The 24613-nt window shown below is 40.2% G+C and overlaps 1 protein-coding gene across 2 annotated transcripts in view; it reads right to left on the bottom strand.

The window, feature by feature from the left end:
• RTTN (rotatin) overlaps nt 1–23315 on the bottom strand; it is a 113105-nt gene extending 89790 nt beyond the window's left edge. For both annotated transcript variants that reach the window (XM_070420448.1, XM_070420447.1), the window contains exons 1-11: nt 23272–23315; nt 22723–22910; nt 21502–21679; nt 19584–19673; nt 16952–17042; nt 15206–15320; nt 14107–14257; nt 11428–11593; nt 10198–10379; nt 7821–7936; nt 1716–1886 (exon numbers count right to left, since the gene is read on the bottom strand). In XM_070420448.1, the coding sequence (XP_070276549.1) occupies nt 1716–1886; nt 7821–7936; nt 10198–10379; nt 11428–11593; nt 14107–14257; nt 15206–15320; nt 16952–17042; nt 19584–19673; nt 21502–21679; nt 22723–22910; nt 23272–23302 (1479 nt within the window). In that variant the 5' untranslated portion in view covers nt 23303–23315. The remainder of the gene's footprint in view (nt 1–1715; nt 1887–7820; nt 7937–10197; nt 10380–11427; nt 11594–14106; nt 14258–15205; nt 15321–16951; nt 17043–19583; nt 19674–21501; nt 21680–22722; nt 22911–23271) is intronic.
• Nucleotides 23316–24613: the final 1298 nt, after the last annotated feature.

Consider the following 24613-nt stretch of genomic DNA (forward strand, 5'->3'; position numbering starts at 1 on the left):
CCACAGATAAAGAAACACCGAACAGACTGTCCAACCTCAGATGGAAGGGGGGGGGCGGGCGAGATCAACCAAAGGACTTGTATGCATGCATATTAGCATAACCAATGGACATGAACACTGGGGTGGTGGGGGCTTGTCCTGGGAGGTGGGCATGGCCGGAGAGGAGGTCAATTGGGGAAAAAGGAGACATATGTAATACTTTAAACAATTTAAAAAAAAAACTTCTAAATAAATTACAGAGCTACATATTAAGACATTAAATGCCAATTATAGAAAAATAAGGCTATAAAATTGAATATGAAGTATGTAAATTTAGAACAGAAGAAATCACAAAGAATAGATCATCAGATTTAAAAAAAAAAATAGCAAGTTATTGTTGCACTACTAATTTCTCAGTTGTATCATACTAGAGGCCCGGTACACGAATTCGTACATGGGTGGGGTCACTCAATCTGGCCGGCAATTGGGGCCGATCGGGGCCGGCCGGCCATGGGAGGAACCACAGGAGGTTGGCCGGCCAGGGGGAGGTTGGCTGTGGGAGGGCACTGACCACCAGGGGAAGCTCCTGTGTTGAGTGTCTGCCCCCTGGTGGTCAGTGCACGTCATAGCTACTGGCCAGTGGTCCGTCTGGTCATAACAGTCGCTTAGGCTTTTATATATAAAGATTATTATGTAAAGTGACACACATGTTTTAAATACAATTCCAGTCTTCTATGACTAGAACTCTTCAATTTATAATGCTTATGCCTTGAAAAATTATCACTCATTAAAAGCAAAAAATTCTTCAGAAACATGATTAATGAATTAAAATTAACAGATATGGTGTTATTTTCCCCAAACAAAATACTATGTCTATAATTTAATGTTTATTCTTGTTTTCCAGGACTACCTGACAATGTTGCATATGTAATGTATTAAAAAATGGAGTCTGCAGAATTCTAAGGGACAAAAGGGCAAATGGTTATAACAAGGGAAACAGAAGGTACAGGAAACAGTTCTTTAGCTGCAGCAATTTCTCTTGCACCTTCATTTAAGTAGGATATACCCTTCTTTTTTAGTAAATATACTGCTAAACACTTGTGCATGAGTCATTTGAGATATTTTTACCACTAACATTCAAATTCAGATATAACCTCCAATTAAAATTACAGACAATAAATAATTTAAAAAATATGTACAACTATTAAAATCACCTTTAACATAACAGAGTCATATTTTACAATAAAAATTAACAAGCAACTGCTACATGCAGTAACAGTGATGAATAAAAAAAATATTGAGTACAAACTTTATGATCTCATTAGTATAATGTTTAAAAACAGACAAACTGACCTATGGTGACAGAAATCAGAAAGAAGGCGTTTAGCCTTGGGGAAGAAGGAGAGGTAATGGATGGGAAGGGACCGCTGAAGCTCCAGTAATGTTCTTTTCACATTCTAGGGGGTGTCACTTTTTAAACACTGATACATTCACTAAGTAAAAATACATTGAACTGTGTACCTGTCTAAACATGTTACACCATCATAAAGTTCCTAAAAAAAAAAAGAAACTTTACAGAATTAATGTTTTTTTCTACCAAATGATTTGTCAAAAATGTTAGCCATTCATCCGTTCCCACATTTCCACTTTGTACACCGTGGAATGATCAGAAGGGATTTATAATGTGTGTATGTAATATTCAGTAAAGTACAGGGGAGCACCACTCCCTGCCTTACCTTTTCAACAGGGAGCAGCATCTGCAGCAGCCGAGCTGCAAACAGTGAGATGCTGACAAAGGCCATTCTGTGGAGCCTGCGAACTGCCTCTGTGTGCTCCACACCGATGCTACTTTGATGGTAGCACATGGTTTCTCCCAGGGACTCCAGCACTGCGAGCAGCTTCTCTTTCTACAAACATTTAAACACAAAACGGGAAAACAACCAACTTGGGGGTCAGTATGCAAATGTCAGAGGACAATTTAAAACACTATCATTAAATAACAAAAATGAACAAAAAGCAATTATTCCTCTCGATCAGAGCTAATACCTGCTAACAAAGAATGATAAACACACCTAAATTTTTAAAAAACTATTTTTTAAGCATTTACTTTGGGGTTTTTTTTTGGGGGGGGGGGGGGGGCGGGGGTTTAGCATTTACTTTGATGACTTCTAACAAAAAGTTAAAAATTAAATGTGGCCCTGACTGGTTTGGCTCTGGATAGTGCGTCGGCCTGTGGACTGAAGGGTCCCGGGTTCGATTCCGGTCAAGGGCATGTACCTTGGTTGCAGGCACATCTCCAGTGGGGGGCGTGCAGGAGGCAGCTGATCGATGTTTCTCTCTCATCGATGTTTCTAACTCTCTATCCCTCTCCCTTCCTCTCTGTGAAAAATCAATAAAATATATTTTTTTTAAAAAACCCACCCCAATTGTGGTGGGGAGAAGGTTCTGGCATATAGCCTGAGCTAGTGGTGTGTGGCTTTGTCACTATAAGTCTGTTTAAAAAATAAGTAAATAAATATGTAATGAAAAATTAACAAAATATATAAAATATAAGTAATTAATAATTTAATAATTCAGGACAAAAAAAGGGTTAGGTAAAGGGGGTTGTTGCCTGTTGATGAAATGCATAATTAATAGTAAAGACCCAATATGAATGAGTCTAAATAACATACAATATCAATACAACCTGTTACTGACATGAAGATGGATTTTACAGGTTTTCACTCAGTCTTTTTGAGCCTAATTAATAAAATAAAGATATAAACTTTAAACATCGCAAAGAATACAACTCCTCAAGCTTCCAAGGACATTGACAAAGACTAACCATTTACTTAATCACAAAGAAAACTTCAATATATGTATATTTAAGGCTATATTCTCTGATTCCAAAGAAATAAAACTAAAAGTAAAATTTAAACCAAAATGAGGGCAAAGCTTACAAAACAAAACAAAAAATGTAAGAGCCTATTTGTAATACTTTAAGCAATAAAATAAATTTTTAAAAAATAAAGGAGGAACCATTATATTAATAACTACTGGTCTGAGAAAACAACTCAGAAACGTAGTGACAGTCTTATCACATTAGCCGGCAATTCTTTCACACACTTCTCTATTAAAATAATACTTGTATATTCCTACAACATATCTCTGTTATTCAAGATTAACTTTGGCAATTTATAATTTACTAGTAAATCAATGAACATATTTAATATCTCAGTATCAGAGGGCTTTTATCAGAAGTCTATTTACTTGTGAAATTGTTCCAAATAACTTTCCTTATTCTAATGATGAACTGAGTGCTGCTCAAAATAGTACAAAAAGGAAGTACTATGAATCAGTCTTGGATTTTCACAATTTCCAGCATTTTTTCTAAGCCAAATAGAAGTGGTTTCTTTTTAGCTTTTTAAGAAAAGAGGATTGAAAAATAGTAACTGGTCCAGTTTTAATTTGTTGGGCTAAAACAATGTTTAAAAACCTATGAAGTAGTTGATGGGAGGTGGGCAGTTTTCAGAAGATATTCACAGCTTTTACAAAAGAAGGTACAGAATTAAAATATCCGATTAGCATAATATTCTAAATATTCCCAATGAAACAGAATTTATAGTGCAAACAAGAGATCTCAGTCTCTGCACATCATGAAACAGATTGTGAACTCCGTAAAGCATCTGAAATGGGGACTGGCACAGGATGTCCCCCATATGCTTCCAGCCTCACACCCCTCTCCCTCCCACACTGCAGCCGATCACTATAGCAAGTGCAGCCCTCACCAGGCACTTCCCCTCTGAAGGGCAGCTCACCTGCCTTCAGAATGACTGCCACTCCACGCAGCACCAGCAGAAAGCAAGAGCCTCAGCAGGCCCCCAGCCTCTTGTGCCATTTCCACCTCCCATAGTAACTTGCATTACCCCTCTAGTCCCACCCTTTACCACCAAACAGCCATTCTCTTCCCTCACCAGGTAAAACAGCCTACCTTCATTTGCTTAGCCAAGTCATAATAGTGCTCAAGACTCAGTTCAGTCACAATTTACAAGAAGCCCTTCCTGAGATCCCAGGATGGCAGTGTTTTCAAAGCACCCTTGGCAATAAAACATAGAACTGACCTTGAAAAAGAAACTGTGCCTCCATTTTCTCATCTATAAATGGATATCTACCTTATAGGGTCATGATGATTAAATGGCCTCATAAACACAGTGTGGTTAAATATCATCTAGTAAGCAGTATGTCTAATGGATCTTTATTTAGCTATTGTTCATCTATGCTTCCTTCCATTTTACTAGTGTCACAATAAATGTATCTACGTCCTACCAGAGTGAAAGCTGCCACTCATTCATCTTGTACTGCAGTGCCGAGTCTATGACAGGCAATCAGAAATGTCTGGTGAACTAAAATAACTGTCTCTCACTAGGGCAACAGCAGGGAAGGTGAATGCAAGCTAGTGATCCCACTAACCCAGTTACAAATCCACAGTCTCATCCATCCCCCCGCAGTGAGTCCTCACTGGGTATGAAGCTCGCTCTCAACCCTCTCAGCCCACTTGAACTCCAATCATCAAGTCTTCCCACAAGCCCGGGCATCTAAGTTACCAGCTCACAGCAGGTCTGGTGGAAATTTAGAAGCAATGAATCGTAGAGAAAGAGAAAAGAATGTTTTCAGTGGAATTGGGATGACAGAGAAGGAGTGACAGAGAAGGCAAAAATGAACAGAACCCACCATCTGGGGTTATGTGGCAGGAAGTGAAGCTCCTTTCTCCCTGGACCTAACTTACCGTGTGAATAAGGAAACAGACTTGGCTTCACAGGGAAGCAAAGAGATGACACACTTCAGGTCAATCTAACTTTTACTGTGCTTATCAATGAATTTTTTATTTAACAAAATATAACAATTTCAATAAAAATAGTTTTTCTTTATTTACTTCAAGTGAACTAAAAAATATTCAACTGTGGAGATTTTTTTTTGCTATGCATACACCTGAGTGATGGAGTTCTAGACATGACTGCTATTAACACTATTGGGAAAGATCTAGAGATTTAATTCCTCAGGTATTTAATTTCTGAATTGGTAACAACACATTTATCATTTTGTTCCTTTAATGAGTCAACAAAAACATTTCTTCTATCTTTCTTTTTAAACTTGGCAAAAGTAGAACATTAAGTAATCCTACTTAACTGTTTATTTTTATTAATATACTAGAGGCCTGATGCACGAAATTCGTGCAAGGGGCTCGGCCCTCGCAGCCCTGGCTTCGTCAGGAAGGACTTCCGGAAGGTGGTTCAGCTGTCTAGTCTAATTAGCATATTATGCTTTTATTATTATAGATAGCCAAGGTACTGAGATTTTTCCTGAGGCATTTATTCTTTTAAACAAGTAGATCATATATGATTTCAAACAATACTGTTTTATTGAACATTTCTAACATACCAACTGGCACTTATATAACAGATTTAACCTTTAAAGTAAAAATAATTCACTGAATCATAAAAGACTAGCAGCCAAAAGTTAAAAGTGAACGACTAACTTTTACAGATAAATGTTCTGGCCAACAAAATTTAAGTTAATTTAAGAAGCAACTGGTAAAGCAGTCTTCACACATCTAAGGAAAAACTCACTGTTGAAATCCCTCAATCTGTGAAAATCTTCTAAAAGTGCTACAAAGTAGTACGGTAACCTTAAGTACTAAAGATTAACTAAGATTAAGAACTATCATACCTATTTCATAAATAAAGTAATTGAAGGATTTGAACAATATATTATACCAATTGTAAAATATTTGTTTCTCTTTTTTTTAAAATATATTTTATTGATTTTTTACAGAGAGGAAGGGAGAGAGATAGAGAGTTAGAAACATCAATGAGAGAGAAACATCGATCAGCTGCCTCCTGCACACCTCCCACTGGGGACGTGCCCGCAACCAAGGCACATACCCCCTACCGGAATCGAACCCGGGACCCTTGAGTCCGCAGGCCGACGCTCTATCCACTGAGCCAAACCGGTTTCGGCTATTTGTTTCTCTTTTCAATAAATTTTTGTTTTTAAAAGAAAGTTTTGGAGTTTTACAAATGGGTATTGATATTAAGTAAACATCAGTATTTTGTTGTTGTTTTCATGTTCTAACCTCTATTCACAAGGATTTCAGGCAGCATATAGTAAAGTTTAATAAAACACAGACCTAAGTCAAAACAACATAAAGAGAAAAAAAACTTTCATACCTATGAATCAATATATATTTTTATAACTAATACATTTTGCTTCCACTTCTCTGACAATGCAATAAATACTGTTACAATTTACATTAAAATATAGAACATAGTTCTTCAAGATAAGCAAGATTATCTGATAACAGCTAAATCCTAATAAAAGTAATATGCAAATTGACCATCACTCCAACACACAAGATGGCCACCCCCATGTGGACACAAGATGGCCTGCAGGGGAGGGCAGTTGGGGGGAACCAGGCCTGCAGGGGAGGGCAGTTGGGGGTACCAGGCCTGCAGGGGAGGGCAGTTGGAGGGGACCAGGCCTGCAGGGGAGGGCAGTTGGGGGGGACCAGGCCTGCAGGGGAGGGCAGTTGAGAGGGGGACCAGGCCTGCAGGAGAGGGCAGTTGGGGGCGACCAGGCCAACAGGGGAGGGCAGTTGGGGGGGACCAGGCCTGCAGGGGAGGACAGTTAGGGGTGACCAGGCCAGCAGGGGAGGGCAGTTAGGGGCGACCAGGCCAGCAGAGGAGGGCAGTTGGGGCTGACCAGGCCTGCAGGGGAGAGCAGTTATGGGCGACTAGGCCGGCAGGGGAGGGCTGTTAGGGGCAATCGGACCGGCAGGGGAGCAGTTAGGCATCAATCAGGCTGGCAGGCAGAGAGGTTAGGGGCAATCAGGCAGGCAGATGAGTGGTTTGGAGCCAGCAGTCCTGTATCGTGAGAGGGCAGTAGAACATCTCTCAAGGGGATCTAGATTGGAGAGGGTACAGACTGGGCTAAGGCATGCGCGTGCACGCGCACACACACACACACACACACACACACACACTGTGCACGAATTTCGTGCACTGGGCCTCTAGTAAATAATATAAAATGACAAATGATTTATGACATTGAAATGTAAAAAAGGATACAATTTATAATTACATGGAAACACTCTGGTAGTTCATAGATGTCTTAAACATTATATTACAATATAACATTTTTAAGGCTCTTGTATATGTATTGATTACTCATGCAAAATATTACTTAATCAACAGATTTCTTTCTAAGAAAATAAAATGTAATGCCATATTTTCCCTACTAAAATACAAATAGCAAAAAACAAAGCACCCAACAATAAAATTAACTAATAAATGCAACAATATGGCTATCTCAAAGTAATCAAACCAAAGGAGGAAAAAAGAGACCAAAAAAAAGCATACAAACATTCATATAAATTCATATAAAGAATACATTCATATAAAATTCTAAAAAATACAAGCTAATCTATATCATGGGTGTATCCATATGTCAAAATGCAGCAACAAACTTTAAGAAACATGTGCAGCTTATTATATGTCAATTATACTTTATTAAAGCTGTTAAGACCTACATAAATATATTCACACACCCTCATGAAAAAAATGATAAGAAATGTGCAAAAAGCAGCCCTAATGGCTTGTTTTGGTCTTGATATATACTCCTCCATTAAAAGAAACCAGAATCTCTGGAGAAATGGCCTGTACCAGACTATGCACAAAATAAGCCTGGGACTGCTGTGTCTAAAAGAAAGAAATTCAAAGCCTAATGAGACAATGATGCCAGCTTTAAAGGACCAAAATAAAATAAAATGCTACTACCCAAATCCCAAAGAAATAATTGATTCTCACCATATCTATAGCAAAAAGACTGCTGTCGTCCCAGATATCTACTGAAATTGCTTCACCAATAAGTATCAAATCCTCCGCAAGCAATTCCAGAACTCTTATTATCATCTGTCTGCTACCTAGAAAAACAGCCAGGAGAAAGGGAAGAAAAAAATTAACTTTCAAATCAATAGCTGAATGCCATATTGCTCAATCTTCTAGTCATGCCCCCAAATTCCTGTTTCTCTTTAATATCTTATATGCTTTTAGAACTGCTGAAAGAGATAAACAGGGAAGCCACAATCGACAACCACCATTAAAGACTTATGGTCTAATCATATGCTATTTAACTACGACGAATCAAATGTGCTCGTAGTGGGAAAGATACTCAAGAAGAGCGTAGCAGTAATTTAACTACAAGTATTGTGAGACAGATTCAACTAATTTTTCAAATTCAGAGACCATCCATGTCACATGGAACATGTTACAAAGCACCAGGGCAGTTTAGAAAACACATTCTAAGGTTTTTCTAAGGATTAGTACCAGAAGGCTTAAGCCTCGTCATAAACTGTATTTCCTGCACAGAAGCTGCCTGGGAAGCTAAGCTTGGACTGGAGTAACTGAAGTATAAATGTCCATGCTGGCATTAGCTGAAGAAACTTGAAGAAGTTCTATCTAAAATAGGTTCTCAAGCCTATGCTCACATTACTAGTAAACTCTAAAAACATTCCCAAAGGAACTGTGCCATCGGAGCCGCACCCACCAGCGTCATGTCCTTCTCCATACAGCCATAACAACAAAGGGAATCCACAATTCTAAGTGAGGCGGACATTCCTCCGCCTTCCTGTCCACAGACCAAAGGTCAATTTCTAATTAATAAAAGTAAACTATCAGATCATTAGGGTCTAGAAGATTAATCGTTTCATCAGAACAGCTTGAGAAAGTTCTTTTAGAAATCTCTTATGATATTGAACAATTATAAATTATGCAATAATTTACCACAAAAGGGCAAGAGAACATTTAGAAAATTTTATGTACCAAGATACAGCTTTATAATTATCAATCTGACTTTTTACAGCAAATTAAGGAAAGGTTAAATGCAATATCATTAAATCTAAAACTGTTCTTCTCAGTACACCATGAAGATAAACATATACACTTTCTAATGCCAGGTTCAGATTTTCCTTCACCACATTATTGGTACCTGAATTACTATGTATCCTAACTCCCGGAAGCAAAGTCACTCCATCAGAAGTTAGGTGTACAGTCTTCCTCAGGATAAAATAAAAATTTGAATGCTTTCCAAACAATACCTACCTCCCACTTTGCTCCCCATCACACTCAAGCAGGCAAAAAGTAACCACAGGACTTAAAGAACCATTAGCATGTGATACGTCCTTTACTCAGCCAGTATAAATGAAAAAAAGGCAAAACTTATTAATCTTCTATTTATATCTCAACAACTTTATCAATTACTGAAAATGTATAGATTTAGAGAATAAAAATCATTATTGCTTCCAAATCTTTCTTTACCTTCAAAATGCAAAGTGCTTCAGAGAGTGGACTTTGCTTTCAGAAGAACTTTGGATCAAGTCTGTTCTTAGCTGTTTGACCTCGGATAAGTTTCTGAACGACTCCTGATTTGTAACATGGGGATAGAAGCAGTAACTACCACAATGGAAGGATAAAGTGGGCTGATTTGAGGAGAGCATGAAATAATGCACATGAAACCAAGCAGCTCAACTCGCAGTAACTGTTGTTTGATTGCTAGGCTATCCGCCACTCACCACTTTGGTATCTTTCCATCACTCGTCACTAACATTACAACTGCATTCCAGTGTATATTACAATACACCTTTGCAACTTTACCTAGTACCTTGGAAAGAAAATATTAAATGTTTGGGGTTTTTTAGTTTTGTTATTTGTCTGGGTTTTTTATTTTGGGAAAAATTATTGCAAAGGTAAGAATCCAGTTGTAGGTGTGTTTCTAACATGTTCATAGCTGAAGTAACCACTGAGTAACAAGAATGAACTGAGAGCAAATCAAAAAGTTCCTAAAAAGCAAGAGCCAGAGATTTTTTTATCCTGGTCTATTGGTGCGGCTCACCCTCTCTAAATGACTGCAGTTGCATGGATTTCTCAGTGATTACATTTAAAGCAGCCACACAGAGTGAAGCCTGTGCACAAATAGCCACAGATGGAAGGTGATACTCCATGGCACCACATTTAATTGAGAAATAATAAAGGCCATATTTTCTTAGGAATTTGTTTCCCAATAAATGCAGATTCTAAAGGTCCCAGCATAGACAGAAGATGAAAAAAAGAAAAATAAGAATATCAGAAAACAGTCAAAACAATCACAGGTTACATAAAAAGAACTATGATTTCACAAACAACAGACCTGTTCTCAAGAGAGGCACTGTGGACTCCAGGAGGCAGACACAGAACTGGGGAAGGCTGAGCTGCTGGAACTGCAGCTGCAGCGTGTCTTCTGATTCCAGCTCGGGCAGGTCGATGTGTGCCACATCCAGAGGTGAGGGGACGGAAATCCTGGAGTTCACGAGTGCATGACTGCTACTCCCGCTGTGAAACAAACAGAACAATCCCTGAATAAGGAGACGGCCCACACACAGATGGACTGCACTTCTGCGATGGGTGCACTGGGAGCCTCAGATTGGACATGAGTCTAATGCTTCATGTAACAACAGTTCTGGTCGGATTTGGAGAAACCCTGACAAAGTCATGACATTAAATTCCATCAACATGGCTCAAAATTGCAAATGAAACCAAAAATGCCTTTCTATTTGACTTTTCAAACTGATGTTCTAGAAATGTATCAACATTCTTACAGTAGCAATCAGCATTAGCAAAGATAGCCCGTTCATTTAAGGAAAACAGGAAAATTCAAAAATTCATTGCAAAGTTCTTCTGAAATCAACTCATAAAGTCAAAACTAGATAGTTCATATAGTTGACTAGATTTTCTGTGATTTCCACCAAATATTCTAAGTAAGCCAATGTTAACAATTGAAGAATGCTAGAAAATGACAGAAAAACATGAGAAATAGACTACTTCAGTTAGTACATTCAACATCACATAATGTTTTTGAAAATACACCAAAAGATGAAACATCCCATCTCTGTTGGCTTTCTTTATAAAAAGATCCTTACTTTGGGTGTAAAGTGGTAGGGTGGGGATAAATATGTATAGTAGGCCTGAACCTACATTTGCAAAGACCCTAAAATTTTTTACTTTTAATGTCATCCACAAGTGAACCTGACAGAATTCCCCAAATTTAACACATTCTGTCACTTCTTCAATTTCCATATCCCAAACATTCCAAAAATATGGAAATAAGCCAAGTTCTCTCAAGCTCTGAAAGGCCCCATGAGGAAGTTGACACTCAGGAGTGAAAATCTACAAGCGGAGTGTATGCCTGTGTTCTGAGTACAGAGTTGCAATATAATATTTATATCTTTCTGTGGGTCGTGACCAAAAAGGTATGAAAGCCACTGGTTTAACCCAAGGCGATACCTGAGCTAATGTTACAAAGGAGAAGACAGAGAAAAATAATGATCTCCCTGTGAAATTAAAACACACACACAAGCTAACCAGGCTTTCCCACAATCACCTGGACGACACTGCATCCCAATCCTGGCCATCTCCTCTAGGGCGCTGGCCTGTGCGTCCAACCACAGAAGGCCGGGGGCTGCTGCTTCCTGGAGAAGGGTTCTGAGAATGATGAGTAACTCTTACTTCATAGCAATAAGACAAAGAGGAATTTTGGGAAACTGTATCTGCAGGGGGGGAAAAAAGAAGAAAATTATCCCTTAGTAGAGACAGATTACTGATTATGTAATATTTCTAACAAATTTAAAGTAGTAGGAATGCTTCTGTAAGGGTAAAAAAAAAAAAAACAAAGGTCAATCTTTTCTGCAAGTATTCACTCAGCACATCTAGGTTTCTATCAAGCCTGATTATATGAAGCCTTCTGGCCAACACTATTCACTTCTGACATAAGACTGCCAAGGCAGAACATCAGATCACACACTCCCTGCTGAAAACTCCCCAAGAAACCCATCTCAAACCACAGGCAAAAATTAACTCAAAATGAATCAGCAACCTAAATATGAGAGTTAAAATCCTAAAGCTAAAAGAGAAATATAGGGATAAATAAATCTTCATAACCTTGGATTTGGCAATGGATTCTTAAATGACACCAAAAGCACAAACAACCAAAGAAAACATAAACTGGACTTCCTCACAATTAAAACAAACAAAGGACATTATGAAAAAAGTGACAACCTACAGAATGGTAGAAAGTATTTGCAAATTTTATATCTAATAAGGATTTAATAACCAAGATATATTAAAAACTCCTAAAACTCAACAACAAAAAACTAATTTAAAGTTAGGCAATGGACTTCAACAAACATTTCTCCAAATCTATATATATAAAAGACTAAGCAACCAAATGACTGGTCGCTATGATGCACACTGACCACCAGGGGGCAGACACTCAACACAGGAGCTGCCCCCTGGTGGTCAGTGCGCTCCCACAGTCAACCTCCCATGGCCCCTCCCCGCAGCCGGCCGGCCCCAATCAGCCCCCTAAGGGTTAGCTGGCCAACCTCCTGTGGCCCCGATTGCCAGCCAGGCCAACGGACCCGAACCATGCACGAATTTGTGCACTGGGCCTCTAATAAGATATATGAAAGGCCAATAAGCATAAGAAGAGTCACCAGGGAATCACTAGTCATTAATCAATAGTCAGGAGGGAAATGCAAATCAAAACCACAATGAGGTACCATTTCACACCTACTAGGATGACTATGATTAAAAAAAGGAAAATAACAAGTGTTGGTAAGATATGGAGATACTGAAAACTTCATAAATTGTTGGTGGGAATGTAAAATGGTGCAGCCACTGTGGAAAATAGTGTGGCGGTTCCTAAGAAAGTGAAAAATAGAATTAACATATGACCCAACAATTCTGCTCTCGGATATACACCCAAATGAATTGAAAACGGGGCTTGAACAGATATACCAATGTTCACTGAAGCATTATTCACAATAACAAAAGGTAAGAACATAAGAGTCCATCAGCACATGAGTGAATAAACAAAATGTGGTATATATATAGAATGGAAAATTGTTTAGTCATAAAAAGGAAGTCCTGGAATATGCTACAATGTGGATGAACCTTCAAAATATTATGCTAAGTGAAATAAGCCAGGTTCCAATTGTATGGATTACACTTGTACTTAGAATACACAAATTCAGTATTCTAGAGCAGCGATTTTCAACCAGTGTGCCACAAAAAATTTTAAAACATGTACTACCTGACTACTTAGTTAGGGGCACTAACCTCTTTTCCCTTAGATTGTCAAATAAAAAAATGACAACAGCTAACACAACAACAGCCATCCTATGTGAATGAATCAAAATTATACCCCTTTTTTTGTCAGATTGGCAAAAATCACTGGACTAGAGGTTACCAAGGGCTGCAGGAGAGATTAACGGTGAAGCATGATCACCAATCACTCTAAGATAGTATTCGACTTTCAAAGCATACGGTATACGTGCACTGACATACTACCAGTAATTTGTAAACAGTTTTGAGAAGGCCAGCCTAGTACTATATTTGTCCATTAGGTGGTGCTTTTTCCATGAAAAGTCAGGCACTACGATGATATAAAACTCTGACAACATCAATAGTTGCATAAAAATAGTTGTCATAATATAAAAATCAGTATTTTCAACCCAAACAATTTATTAACACAACATAATTTACTAAAATACCCAAACAGCCGGGCTCAGAATCCTAGTCCCTGGCTTCCAACAACACTTTGTTTTCTTTTTTTTTTTCTTTATTGATTAAGGCAGTGGTTCTCAACCTTCCTAATGCCGCAAGCCTTTAATACAGTTCCTCATGTTGTGGTGACCCCCAATTTCATTGTTACAAATTGAACATAATTAAAGCATAGTGATTAATCACAAAACCAATATGTAATTATATATGTGTTTTCCGATGGTCTTAGGCGACCCCTGTGAAAAGGTCGTTCGACCCCCAAAGGGGTCGTGACCCACAGGTTGAGAACCGCTGGGTTAAGGTATTACATATGTGTCCTTATCGCCCCATTTTCCCCCCTCCCCCTCACCAAGGTGATCATTAGCTGAGGAATGAGGAATGGGAATTTAGCTTGTGACAATGTACATACAATAATCCCTAACAGTATGTATAATGGGGTTCTTTCTCAGAAGAATCTGCAAAGACCACCAGTGACTAATGGATAAATAAACATAAACACCTTGTTTGCTAGAGAAAAAGCCTGGATCTCGGTAGAAGTGAAGTCTGTGTCGTAAACACATACACAGCTGCTGCAAGCAGGACACCGACTGCAGTGCTAAGCGAGGTGTCCCCTCACCTCCGAAGGCCAGCTTCAGCAGAGAGAAAAGGCTCTGAAATGAAGAAGAACCATAAAAATTATCATGGAAACCAAGTGCTCAACTTCAAAGGAGGATGTGAAGCTGAAGGAAGGGTAAATGAATAATCAAAGGAAATAAGCTGCCAAATATTTGTAAGACAAGGAACAGAAATGGGCAAAAGTCATTTGGCATAATGCAAGAATAAGGGTCAAAATAAAATTAAATATGAATAGAATGGTCAGTGTTGCTTACATCTAAAATCTGTTAGGTAAGCACCTATTCTGAGAGAACACACAGGTATTAAGTATTACTCCCCATTCAGGACATGAAGTTTCACAGTACTTTTTAAAAAACACATCAAGGTTTCCACATCTCAAAAAGCTAAATCAGTTTACTACGTTTTGGTAATTAATAGCTTTTCCTCTGCTATCATCTGACAGCAGCCATAGTATGGATTAATAGCTGCCATTATTCACTGGCATGATTTTCAGCCCTGTGATTGTGGAGCGCAGATATGCCCCAATCCCAGCCCTGGATCCCAATGCCTCTACTGTGCAAGCCTGGGTCCCAAGGCCTCTGCTGTAGAAGCAACAGACCAGACTGCAAAGAACCCATCTTCACTGCTCGCTATCACATTTCCTCAGCATCCAGCACTGTGCCTAACACATACCAGATCATCAGAGAGAGGAGGGTTCCTGCTGCCTAACCTCAACTTCCAAAGCCTACTAGCATTCACCCCTTAGGTGACACAGAAGTGGTAAATTCAGAGAGGCCAAATTGGACTACGTGTGTCAAATGAGACTACCTCCTATCAGAAGAACGATCACTATCCAAATAAGTCGAAGAACAAGCGGTTTAAACACTTTATCCTTTAAATACGATAGTGCACAAGTCTTTCCTAAGGACTGCTATGTTGCAAATTTTGTTTCCTCCCAAAAGTTCTCTATTTCAAAACCTAAAACAATTAAAGAGGATACACACCTGAACAATTTTCGGCCTTTGAAGGAAAATCTCAGCAGGAAAATCTTGCATGATAACATCCTTCAATAGTTCACAGGTGTTCCAGATCAAAGTGTGGTTACTACTTCTTAGAGAGCTACAAAAGAGCATTATTTATTTTTAGAAAGAGTTTACCTACCCCGATTGTAAGTCACTGAGTAGCAAATGACTCTACTCACATCCTCCAGGTCTCAGCCTAGACATCACTTCCCCTGGGAAGCCTTCCTTGATCTGGTCCCTAAACAATAAACAACTGTGGGCAGGTGCTTCTTCCACAGCCCTAGACTGTATCTCAGTGGTTCTCAACCTTGGCTGCACATTAGAATCACCTGGGAATCCTCTTAAAATCCTGATTTCTGGGCCTCATCCTCCAGAAATTCTGTTTCTTTGTTATGGGGTGGGGCCACAACATTAGTAACAAAGGAACAGAATTACCAGAGGATGAGACCCAGAAATCAGGATTTTAAAAAGATTCCCAGGTGATTCTAATGTGCAGCCAAGGTTGAGAACCACAGCTGTACCTGCTGCTATGTCAACTGCGTGCTTTGTACCCCCACTAGACCCTCCTAAAGATGGCATGCCCAGAGCCTATCACAATGCTACTAAATGACATTAAGGAGGTCAAAGGGCACAGAATTCAATGACATCTGTTATGTGAATTAAGAAATAAGACAGAAAAAAATAACAGTAACTATAGAGTTTAATTATAGGAATTAGGCTCTTTACTGCTCTTCTCTATTCTAGGTGACTCAAGCTGGAAGGCCCCTCTTATCCTGTACAGAGGATATCTCTCAAGTTCTCAGACAACATTCTCCCTCCTAGGGATGTAGCAGTGGTTCACCGTCCACCCCAAGAAACCAACCCCCAAGATATTAACCCTCCTCTCTCAGCTCAGCTCCAGTCCACCATCCACCATCCCCCACCCATAGGTGTGCACTGGACAGCATCTTTCTCCCTTAGGGACTGACTCAGAACTGCCAGATCATGTCCGTCCTGCCCTTTTCCCATGTGCAGCTACCTCTTCAATATGTTGTTCTAAGAGAATTTACTGAGGCCTCAGAAGTGCCATCAGCAAAAATCATTTCACAGCATCTTCCTGTCTCTGGCCCTAATGCTAGCAAGTTGGTCTTTATTTTCCAGATGTGTGTGTGTGTGTGCGCGCGCACACGCGCGCACAAACACGCAAACACACACACACACACACACACACACACACTATTCATTTGTTGTAGTATTCACAGAAATTAGAGTTTCAGAAAAAAAGAAAAAAGAAACTAGACATTAATATACTCTCTCAATTTCTATATATCAACTGCCTATGTTGGGGTTGGGGGTAATGACCAATTAACATCCATTACATAAGATCAGTGGTCCCTAACCTATCCCTAAGCCCAATTTGAAATAAATATATTGTCTACTAAAAAGACTGCATTTTTGCTTAATTTCTCCATTTTCATTAAGCAAAGACACAGCAATGGTCAATGGGAGACTGGTAAATCAGAGATGACTAATGAGCACACGAGACTTCAGCCACAATGTGCAGCCTGATTAGAGGCAAACAGGAATTTTCTGGCTTACATTCTGAAATACTGAAAATCATTCATATCGTCCCATTACTCCATTCACAGCCACTTGTATCTTTCTTCCTACTGAACTTGTATAGTAATAACTACCAGGTGCAAGGCTAGAAGTGAAGCAAAAATAGCTGAACCACATCAGGCACTGTACCTTTCATTAGAGGAGAGGACGTGTCTGTCAGTTGTGGTCAGGGGTAGCCAAGGAAATGTAGAAAACTTCAAACACCTCGCAGTCTGAGTCGCTGGTAATGGAAGAGCACAACTTACACCATCAAAGAAGACAATGTTGACAGACTCACCTTTAAACTAAGTCCCCAAATGAAGTTACATATACAGGAACCTACAATGCACCAAACAAGGCCAGCTGCAAATGTATTCACCCTCAAGATAAATAACAGAGCACACTTTTCATATTTTAAACAGAACTCATAGGTTATAATTAGAAGAGCATTAAACACAAACCCATACTGAATGACATTTAGTTTCTTTTTTTTTTATTTAAATTTATTGTTTAAAGCAGTGGTCGGCAAACTGCGGCTCACAAGCCACATGTGGCTCTTTGGCTCCTTGAGTGTGGCTCTTCCACAAAATACCACGTACGGGCGCACATGTACAGTGCAACTGAAACTTTGTGGCCCATGCACAGAAGTCAGTATTTTGTGGAAGAGCCACACTCAAGGGGCCAAAGAGCCGCATGCGGCTCACGAGCCCCAGTTTGCCGACCACTGGTTTAAAGTATTACATGAGTCTCCCTTTTCCCCCATTGACCTCTCCCCGGCTGCTTCCATGACATTTAGTTTCAATTATATTTTCTATTTTACTCTTGACCGGAACACAAACCACAAATTTAACATAAAAAGAACTGATATTTGGAGTCCTTTAATTACAGAAATTTAAAATGATAAAACAATCACATACTATATCTAATTAGTCATGTTTAAATATCCTAAATGGTGTTAGGTGTTTAAACCTCTTTGAAGATGAGTTCAAAACTATAAGGTTGAAAATCAAATATCTTCAACCTCAAAGAAGATTAAAAGAAATACTAGAAACCAACACAATTTTAAACTACCACTGTTCAAACTATTTTTTAATAGGCTTATTTTCCCAGGTTTATTGAGATATAATTGACATCTAAAACTGTATAAGTTTAAGGTATAAAACATGATGATTTAATACACGTACACTGCAAAATGATTATCACAGTAGAGTTAGTTAACCTCTCCAACCTCTCACATAATTACCAATTATTTCTTGTGGTGAGAACATTGAAGATCTATTCTCTTAACATTTTTTAGCAGATTTTATATAGTACAAGTTAAGGTAGCAACACTGAGAAGTAGTACCTACAAAAGCCCTTCCAAATGATAAACAGTCCTTCTTCCTAATGCGTTGAAAAGAGCATGGACTCTTTAAATTCAGGTAATTATTAACTTCACAAATAAAGCACAATTGCGTCTTTTAAAAGTGCTAACATAAAAGCAGGGTTTGCTTTCTCAGGGAAAAGCAAGAGGTGGGTAGAGGGAAGGATAGGCTTACACTGCACATAAAAATGTGTCCAAAACAAGACAGACCACTAATCCACAGGCTGCAACTCACCTCCAAAAGCATTCCCACCACAAGTGTCCCTATTGTTTTCAGCAGCTTCACCCAAGTACTACGCTCTGCTCCCTTCAGACACCTCTCACTGCCACTCATTTAAGCCTCTCAGCCACACACACAAAGGACTACCATCTCAAATCCAAAGCTCCCTATAAGCCTAACAAAATTTTTCCAGAAAGGGAAGATGAAGTATTTTAACAGCTGAACAAGTTTTCTGTTCTATCTTATGCTATTATTCAACTTGAGAATCTCTAAGGAACCTTTTGAATAACAAGCATCCAAACTAAGTTCAACTGAATCCCCATGTCAGCAGATATATCCTAGAACACACATTTTTTCCAACCACACAGGCAATAAAATGTGAAGCACTTGATTACTTAACCATTCCTAACCGCCAGGGGCACCTAGGATAAAGGTTTCATCTTTTCTAAGCCTCAGTGTCCTCATCAGTAAAATGGGGACACTGATAATAACCTCATTGAGTCCTCATGAGGATTCACCTATGCAGAGTATACACTGAGTGCCTAATACATTGTTGGCATCATTCTGCACAGGGGGATAAAGCAGTGTTTGCAGCTATCACTAAGCTTATTGTGACAGAAACAAGAAGGAAATAAACATATAACTTCAGATCATGATATGTGTTAGGAAGAAAACTAAACAGAAAGTGTTCACTGGCTAGAGTCCTCAAGAAGGTCTCTTTAAGGAGGTGGCATGTGAGCAGAGAAGGACACAGCCAGACACAAAAAGACCCAGAAGAGATCTCTAAACAGAACTCTAGAATCAGTGGATGCTGGAATAAAGATAAGTAAAGAAATGAAGAAGACGCTGAGTCTTGGCTTGAGTGACTCGACAGACGGTACACTGAGTGAGCTGGAGAATGAGATGAGGAATGCATAGTGCACAGCACAGTCTCTGATGAAGGGTTTGTGTCCAACAAGCAATGCAAATACTACTGTTACCATTACCACCCACCTATGCAGTTGCTCAAATGCAGTTAAATAACATGAAATGTTACCATTTAGACTCTACATCCTAAACTAGTTTGAGGAAACTGAAACACTCAGCTTGGTGCTGAAACATTCGAGTGTGAACACAATGTGTCTTCACAACAATACGTAAAAGTACATTAATTTCTGCTGAACCAGGTCAGCAGGATCTGCTTCCCTTCATGTACTCACCCACGGGTGCTGGAGGCACTTCCATCTGCTGGAAATGACTTCTGTCTTGAGGAAAATATCCTGTTAAGATTTCAGGTGGCTGTGGCAATTCTGAAAAGAAAATAGATATTACTGCATGTATTATTATTTCTGATTCATTATTTGCTACAAGTGAAAGGTACTCGTTTCAATTATTGTTTTCTCTGACTAGGAAGATAATCCAGTTTTTTTTTCTCTGAATAGTCTGTCTTCCTAAAGAGGTAAAAAAATGTGAATGTTGAGCCAATTTCAAATTGAGGGGTTTTTTTTCTCCCTTTTTCTTTTACCATTAATATATTTGTTAGAATGAAAATATCTACAATGTACATGAAGAATCTGCTACAAAGTGTTTATTCAAGAACTGTTCATCTCTGCTTCTAAGTCCATCTCCTTCTTCTCTTGTGCTCCAATTACATAGTTCCTGGCCATTACAATTTTCATTAATATATTTTTTAAAAGTTGTCAAAGTCAAAGAGGTCAAGCACTCTCTTTCAATGCCTTTCATGATTCTATCACATGATTACATATTCAGCAGTGCAGATGCAATGACAATGAGAATGAGAAAAAGGCTAAAACTAAATTTTCTAATTTTCTGTTTGATGTTTTCACAACAGTAGTTCTTAATATTAATACAGATATTGAAAATTTGCCTTAGACCATACTTCTAACCTAATCTGTAAGGAACTACCTTGAAAATTCACAATTTAAGATTCTACATTATTTGTTATGGCTTAGACAGAAATTGTAAAATCTGTTGCTAAAAATCACAATCATGCAAAAAGCCAATAAATGGCATTTACCACTGTTCTTGTTAACAGTGATACCAACAGTCACAGCAACAGCAGTACAGCACTGATACAGAGAAAAATATGGTAGCAGAAACACTTTTTATACTTTTACCACTCCATTACATAAATTTTATGGGCCTTTTTTTTTTCCTTTGAATCAATTCAAATGCCTTCCATATTTAAGGCACTCTATTGGGCATAAAATAGCAAGAACACAAATAGAGCCACCAACAGCTCTACAGCTAATAGATGTCGGGCCTCATGCTGAGCTCTTTTCAGGCACTGTCTCATTTAATCCTCACAATAATGTTATAAGATGTTCTTTCTCACTGTCCCAATTTTGGGATGAGAAAACTAAAGGCTGGAGCTGTTAAGAACCTTAGCCAAGGTGACAAAATTAATGGCAGAACTGGGACTGAAATCCATGTCTCTTTGACTCTGATTTTATACACTATACCATGCGCAGCTCATTTTGATTGGACCCCATAAAGGAATTGTGAGCTAGGGCAGATATTAACATATCCCCACATGAAAAACAGTCCAAAAATGCAAGTGTAAAACATTGAGAAAAATCTCTAGCTCATGATAACAAGTGCTCAAAAAAAATTCTGTTATTGTTAAAGAAATAATGTGTCAAACTGGTCTTAGAAAAAGAAAATCTTTTAGGCCCCTTCCCCCAAAAAGCAATAAATACAGCCCAGCCAGTGTGGCTTGGTAGTTGAGCATGGACTCAGGAACCAGGTCACAGTTCAATTCCGATCAGGGCACAAATCGGGTTTCAGGCTCAGGCTCAATCCCCAGTAGGAGGCCGGGCAGGAGGCAGTGAATAGATTATTTTCTCTCATCATTGATGTTTCTCTCTCTCCCTCTCCCTTCCTCTCTCTGAAATCAATAAAAACATATTTTTAAAAACACAATAAATACAAATGTATCCTCCTCTGAGTGACAGTAGAGGAGAGAAAAAAGGTCAAGCTCATGTAAGTTAACACAAGAAAAATAAGTTGGGGGGATATTTTTTTTTTTAATCTAAGGTTCCTTTCCTTAGAATTAAACACTAGTACCAATATATTTATAGTTTAACCGAATGCATCAGAATGATTCCAAAGAGTTACCAATCTGATCGGTCTGGTAAGATGCAGAGCACAGTGCAGGGACTTCTGAAGGAAGAATAAAAAGTCCATCCAGAATGCCATCGATTTCAGCCTGTAGATTTGGCTCCACGTTAGCACGAAGTTTAGATAAGAATTCGACTGCACCAAGATCAACCAAATGCTGGACTGCTGGGGAATACTGAAAGCATGAGAAGAGTGCCTTGTGAACAACAGTATATGTCAAAGTCTCTAGACTTCATCTTACAGCACTTTGGGTATACCAGATGCTCCTTTTTTAAAAACTAAATCTCGCACTGAAATACCCAAAAGTAAAGAACTTCGATGAACAGGACATAGGTGTACAGAGACATAAAACACTTAATAACACCTACGAGAGAAAAACCCAGACACTGAACACTATAATTCCTACTTATTACTTCTGTCCACTGACATTCACCCTATCTCTCCTACCTCCAAAGGATGCAAAGTAGTAAGAATCACCCTCGCCCTAGCCAGTTTGGCTCTGTGGATAGAGTGTTGGTCTGTGGACTGAAGGGTCCTGGGTCCGATTCAGTCAAGGGCACATGCCCAGGTTCGGGGTCATCCCCAGTGTGGGGCGTGCAGGAGGCAGCCAATCAATGATTCCCTCTCATCATCGATATTTCTCTCTCCCTCTCCCTTCCTCTCTGAAATCAATAAAAACACACATTTAAAAAAATCACCCAAGACTACACAGCGATTGACAGTTTTGAACGGTTAAACTTGCAATTTGACATCTGACTCTGGCAACTAACTATTCTCAAGATACACTGAGGAACATAGATCTGAAAAACAAATATAGGAAAGGAATTTAACACCCCTTGTGAGATTTATTAATTGTGGTCTGTAACATTATCTCTAAACGAGTCCTCTGTCATAGGGACCCGTCCAATTTTTAACATGCAAATAACAGAACACAAGGAAAAACAATGACAGCTATTAACCGCCCCCGATGATTCCCAAACCCAGAATCCACCAGAACTCAGAAGATCTGTGTCACTTCAGAGCACAGTGGCGACAAGGTGAGATTTAACATCACAAATCAAAGAAAAAAGAAGACGTTGCCATATAACCAAATGAGTGAAAATGCACCGTCCCCGGCTGTTTTTCAAAAACCTTTTATATGAACTTTCCAACAAATGCTCCAGTACAATGACTAAGAAACACTCGCTCCTCCGACTCCTTATGTCAAGATGCTCGTACCTTCACCAGCCGGTTCAGAAGGCTGAGCACCTCTGCTTTCATGGGGACGGACGGGAAGTTGAACCACTGCAGCAGGTGCACGAACAGCAGCCGGTCCTGGGCCAGGTCGGCGGCGCCGATCAGGTTGAGCTCCACCTTGCAGAGCACGGTCCGCAGGGCGCGCTCGCGGATCTCCGCCAGCTGGTGACCTGCCGGGGACACGCCGCTCGCAGCCGGTCTCGACTCCCCCAAGCCCCCAGCCCCGAGCCGCCCACCCGCAACCTGCCCCGAGGCCGTGGTTACGCAGGACCGGGGGGAGGGGAGGGGAGGGGGCGCAGGGTCAGAGGGCGGGGTCGGCGGGGTCAGCAGGACAGAGAGAAACCAATGCTTCCACCAGCTGGGCCGCTGGTGCTCTCGGGCCACGCACTGCAGCGTTGACACCAAGTCCGACAGGGGCCCCCGGGGACTGCCCTAGCCAAGCTGGGACCAGAAAGGAAACGTGACACGGCCATTCTCAGCCAGTGGCAACGACAGGAGGACGAATCCAGCGAGGGCGACTCTGACTGTTACCGAGTTTCCTGATGAGCCCCGTCAAAACCATCGCGTCCCGCTCCACCAGCCGCCGCCGGAGAATTAAACCGCCGCGCCACAGCGTCCGGCCACGATGACTGTCCCCCCGGAAACTCGGGCCGTGGGACAGCGGGTTCCGCTACTCCGGGGCGAACTACCCGACCAGTGAGAGCCATTCCGCGAGCTGCTCCCGGCCCTGCGTCCCAAGAGGAGCTTGCGGGTTTTTCGATAATGACTACCACGCAGTTTACAGACAGCTGTCTCGCAGGTAGGGACCGGAAAGAATGAGGAGGCAAGCAGAGGTGGAACCGGCTTTGGCCGCTGGGCACGTCGGGACTTGTAGTTCTAGGCCCAGCCGTGCTCCAGCCCAGGAATTCCGGGCCTGCCACCGCGCCCGCCCGCCTGGGTTCCCGCGTCTGAGCGCGGGCTCCTGGCAGAACCCCAGCCCAGCCATGCACCCTCGCTCTGCGGGGATTCGCTTATGACCCTGCCAATCTGGGTTCTCGGGACCCAGAACTTTACAGTTTAGAATGCAAAGTTTTGTTTTGTTTTGTTTTGTTTTGTTTTGTTTTGATTCCCTTACTCCGCGTTACTAAATGGCTTACCCTTTTTTAACTATGTAATGTACCTCCAAAAGTCAAGCAGTGTGTCGGATAAGTTTAGTATAAACAAGCAAGCCACAAGAGGGGAGAAATGAGGAAAAGGAGATAAGAGAGCAGAAAAGGGAGCTGCAGGCAGAAGTAAAATTGGGTAAAGGGGGGCCGGGTAAAGGTTTGGATTCGTATTTGAATACACCAAAGTTGACTTTTGCACTGACAGACGTGAACAAAGAGGGGAAACATTCTAAGCAATGGGAAGGCAAGGACAAAATTGAATTTGTAAAATGGTTTGCATTTTAGAGAACATTTTATCTCACTGACCTTTTCAGTTTCCTGGGAAAGGGATGTCAAGGCAGCTATTCCCATTCCTATTTTGCAAAAAAAAAAAAAAGGGGGTGGTGGTGGGGGTTTAAAATCAAAGAAGTGCCTCACCCAAGGTTGCATCAACTAGTAAGTGGGGAATTAAGCATCTGACCTTAATTTTCTTTGTAATAACTATTCTTAGGGCCTTGCTTCCTTTGCATTTGTAGAGATGACCTTTGAACAAATCGTGAAAGATAAGTAGGAGTTTATTTGCCAGGCAAAGGAATGGAGTAAAGGGATTCCTGCCAGAGAAAACACTACATGCAAAAAGGCAAGGATTCAGAGGCAGTCTGTCAAAAGAAGGGGAATGAGAAATTATAGGTGAGGAAATTAGCTCTGAGGGGAGGATAGGAAGGGGAAGGGGGCTGCTAGTCTGTTGG

Source organism: Myotis yumanensis, unplaced genomic scaffold, assembly GCF_028538775.1.
Source record: "Myotis yumanensis isolate MYYU_CA2020_CCGP unplaced genomic scaffold, mMyoYum1.0.hap1 SCAF_7, whole genome shotgun sequence".
Classification (NCBI taxonomy): Eukaryota; Metazoa; Chordata; class Mammalia; order Chiroptera; family Vespertilionidae; genus Myotis; species Myotis yumanensis.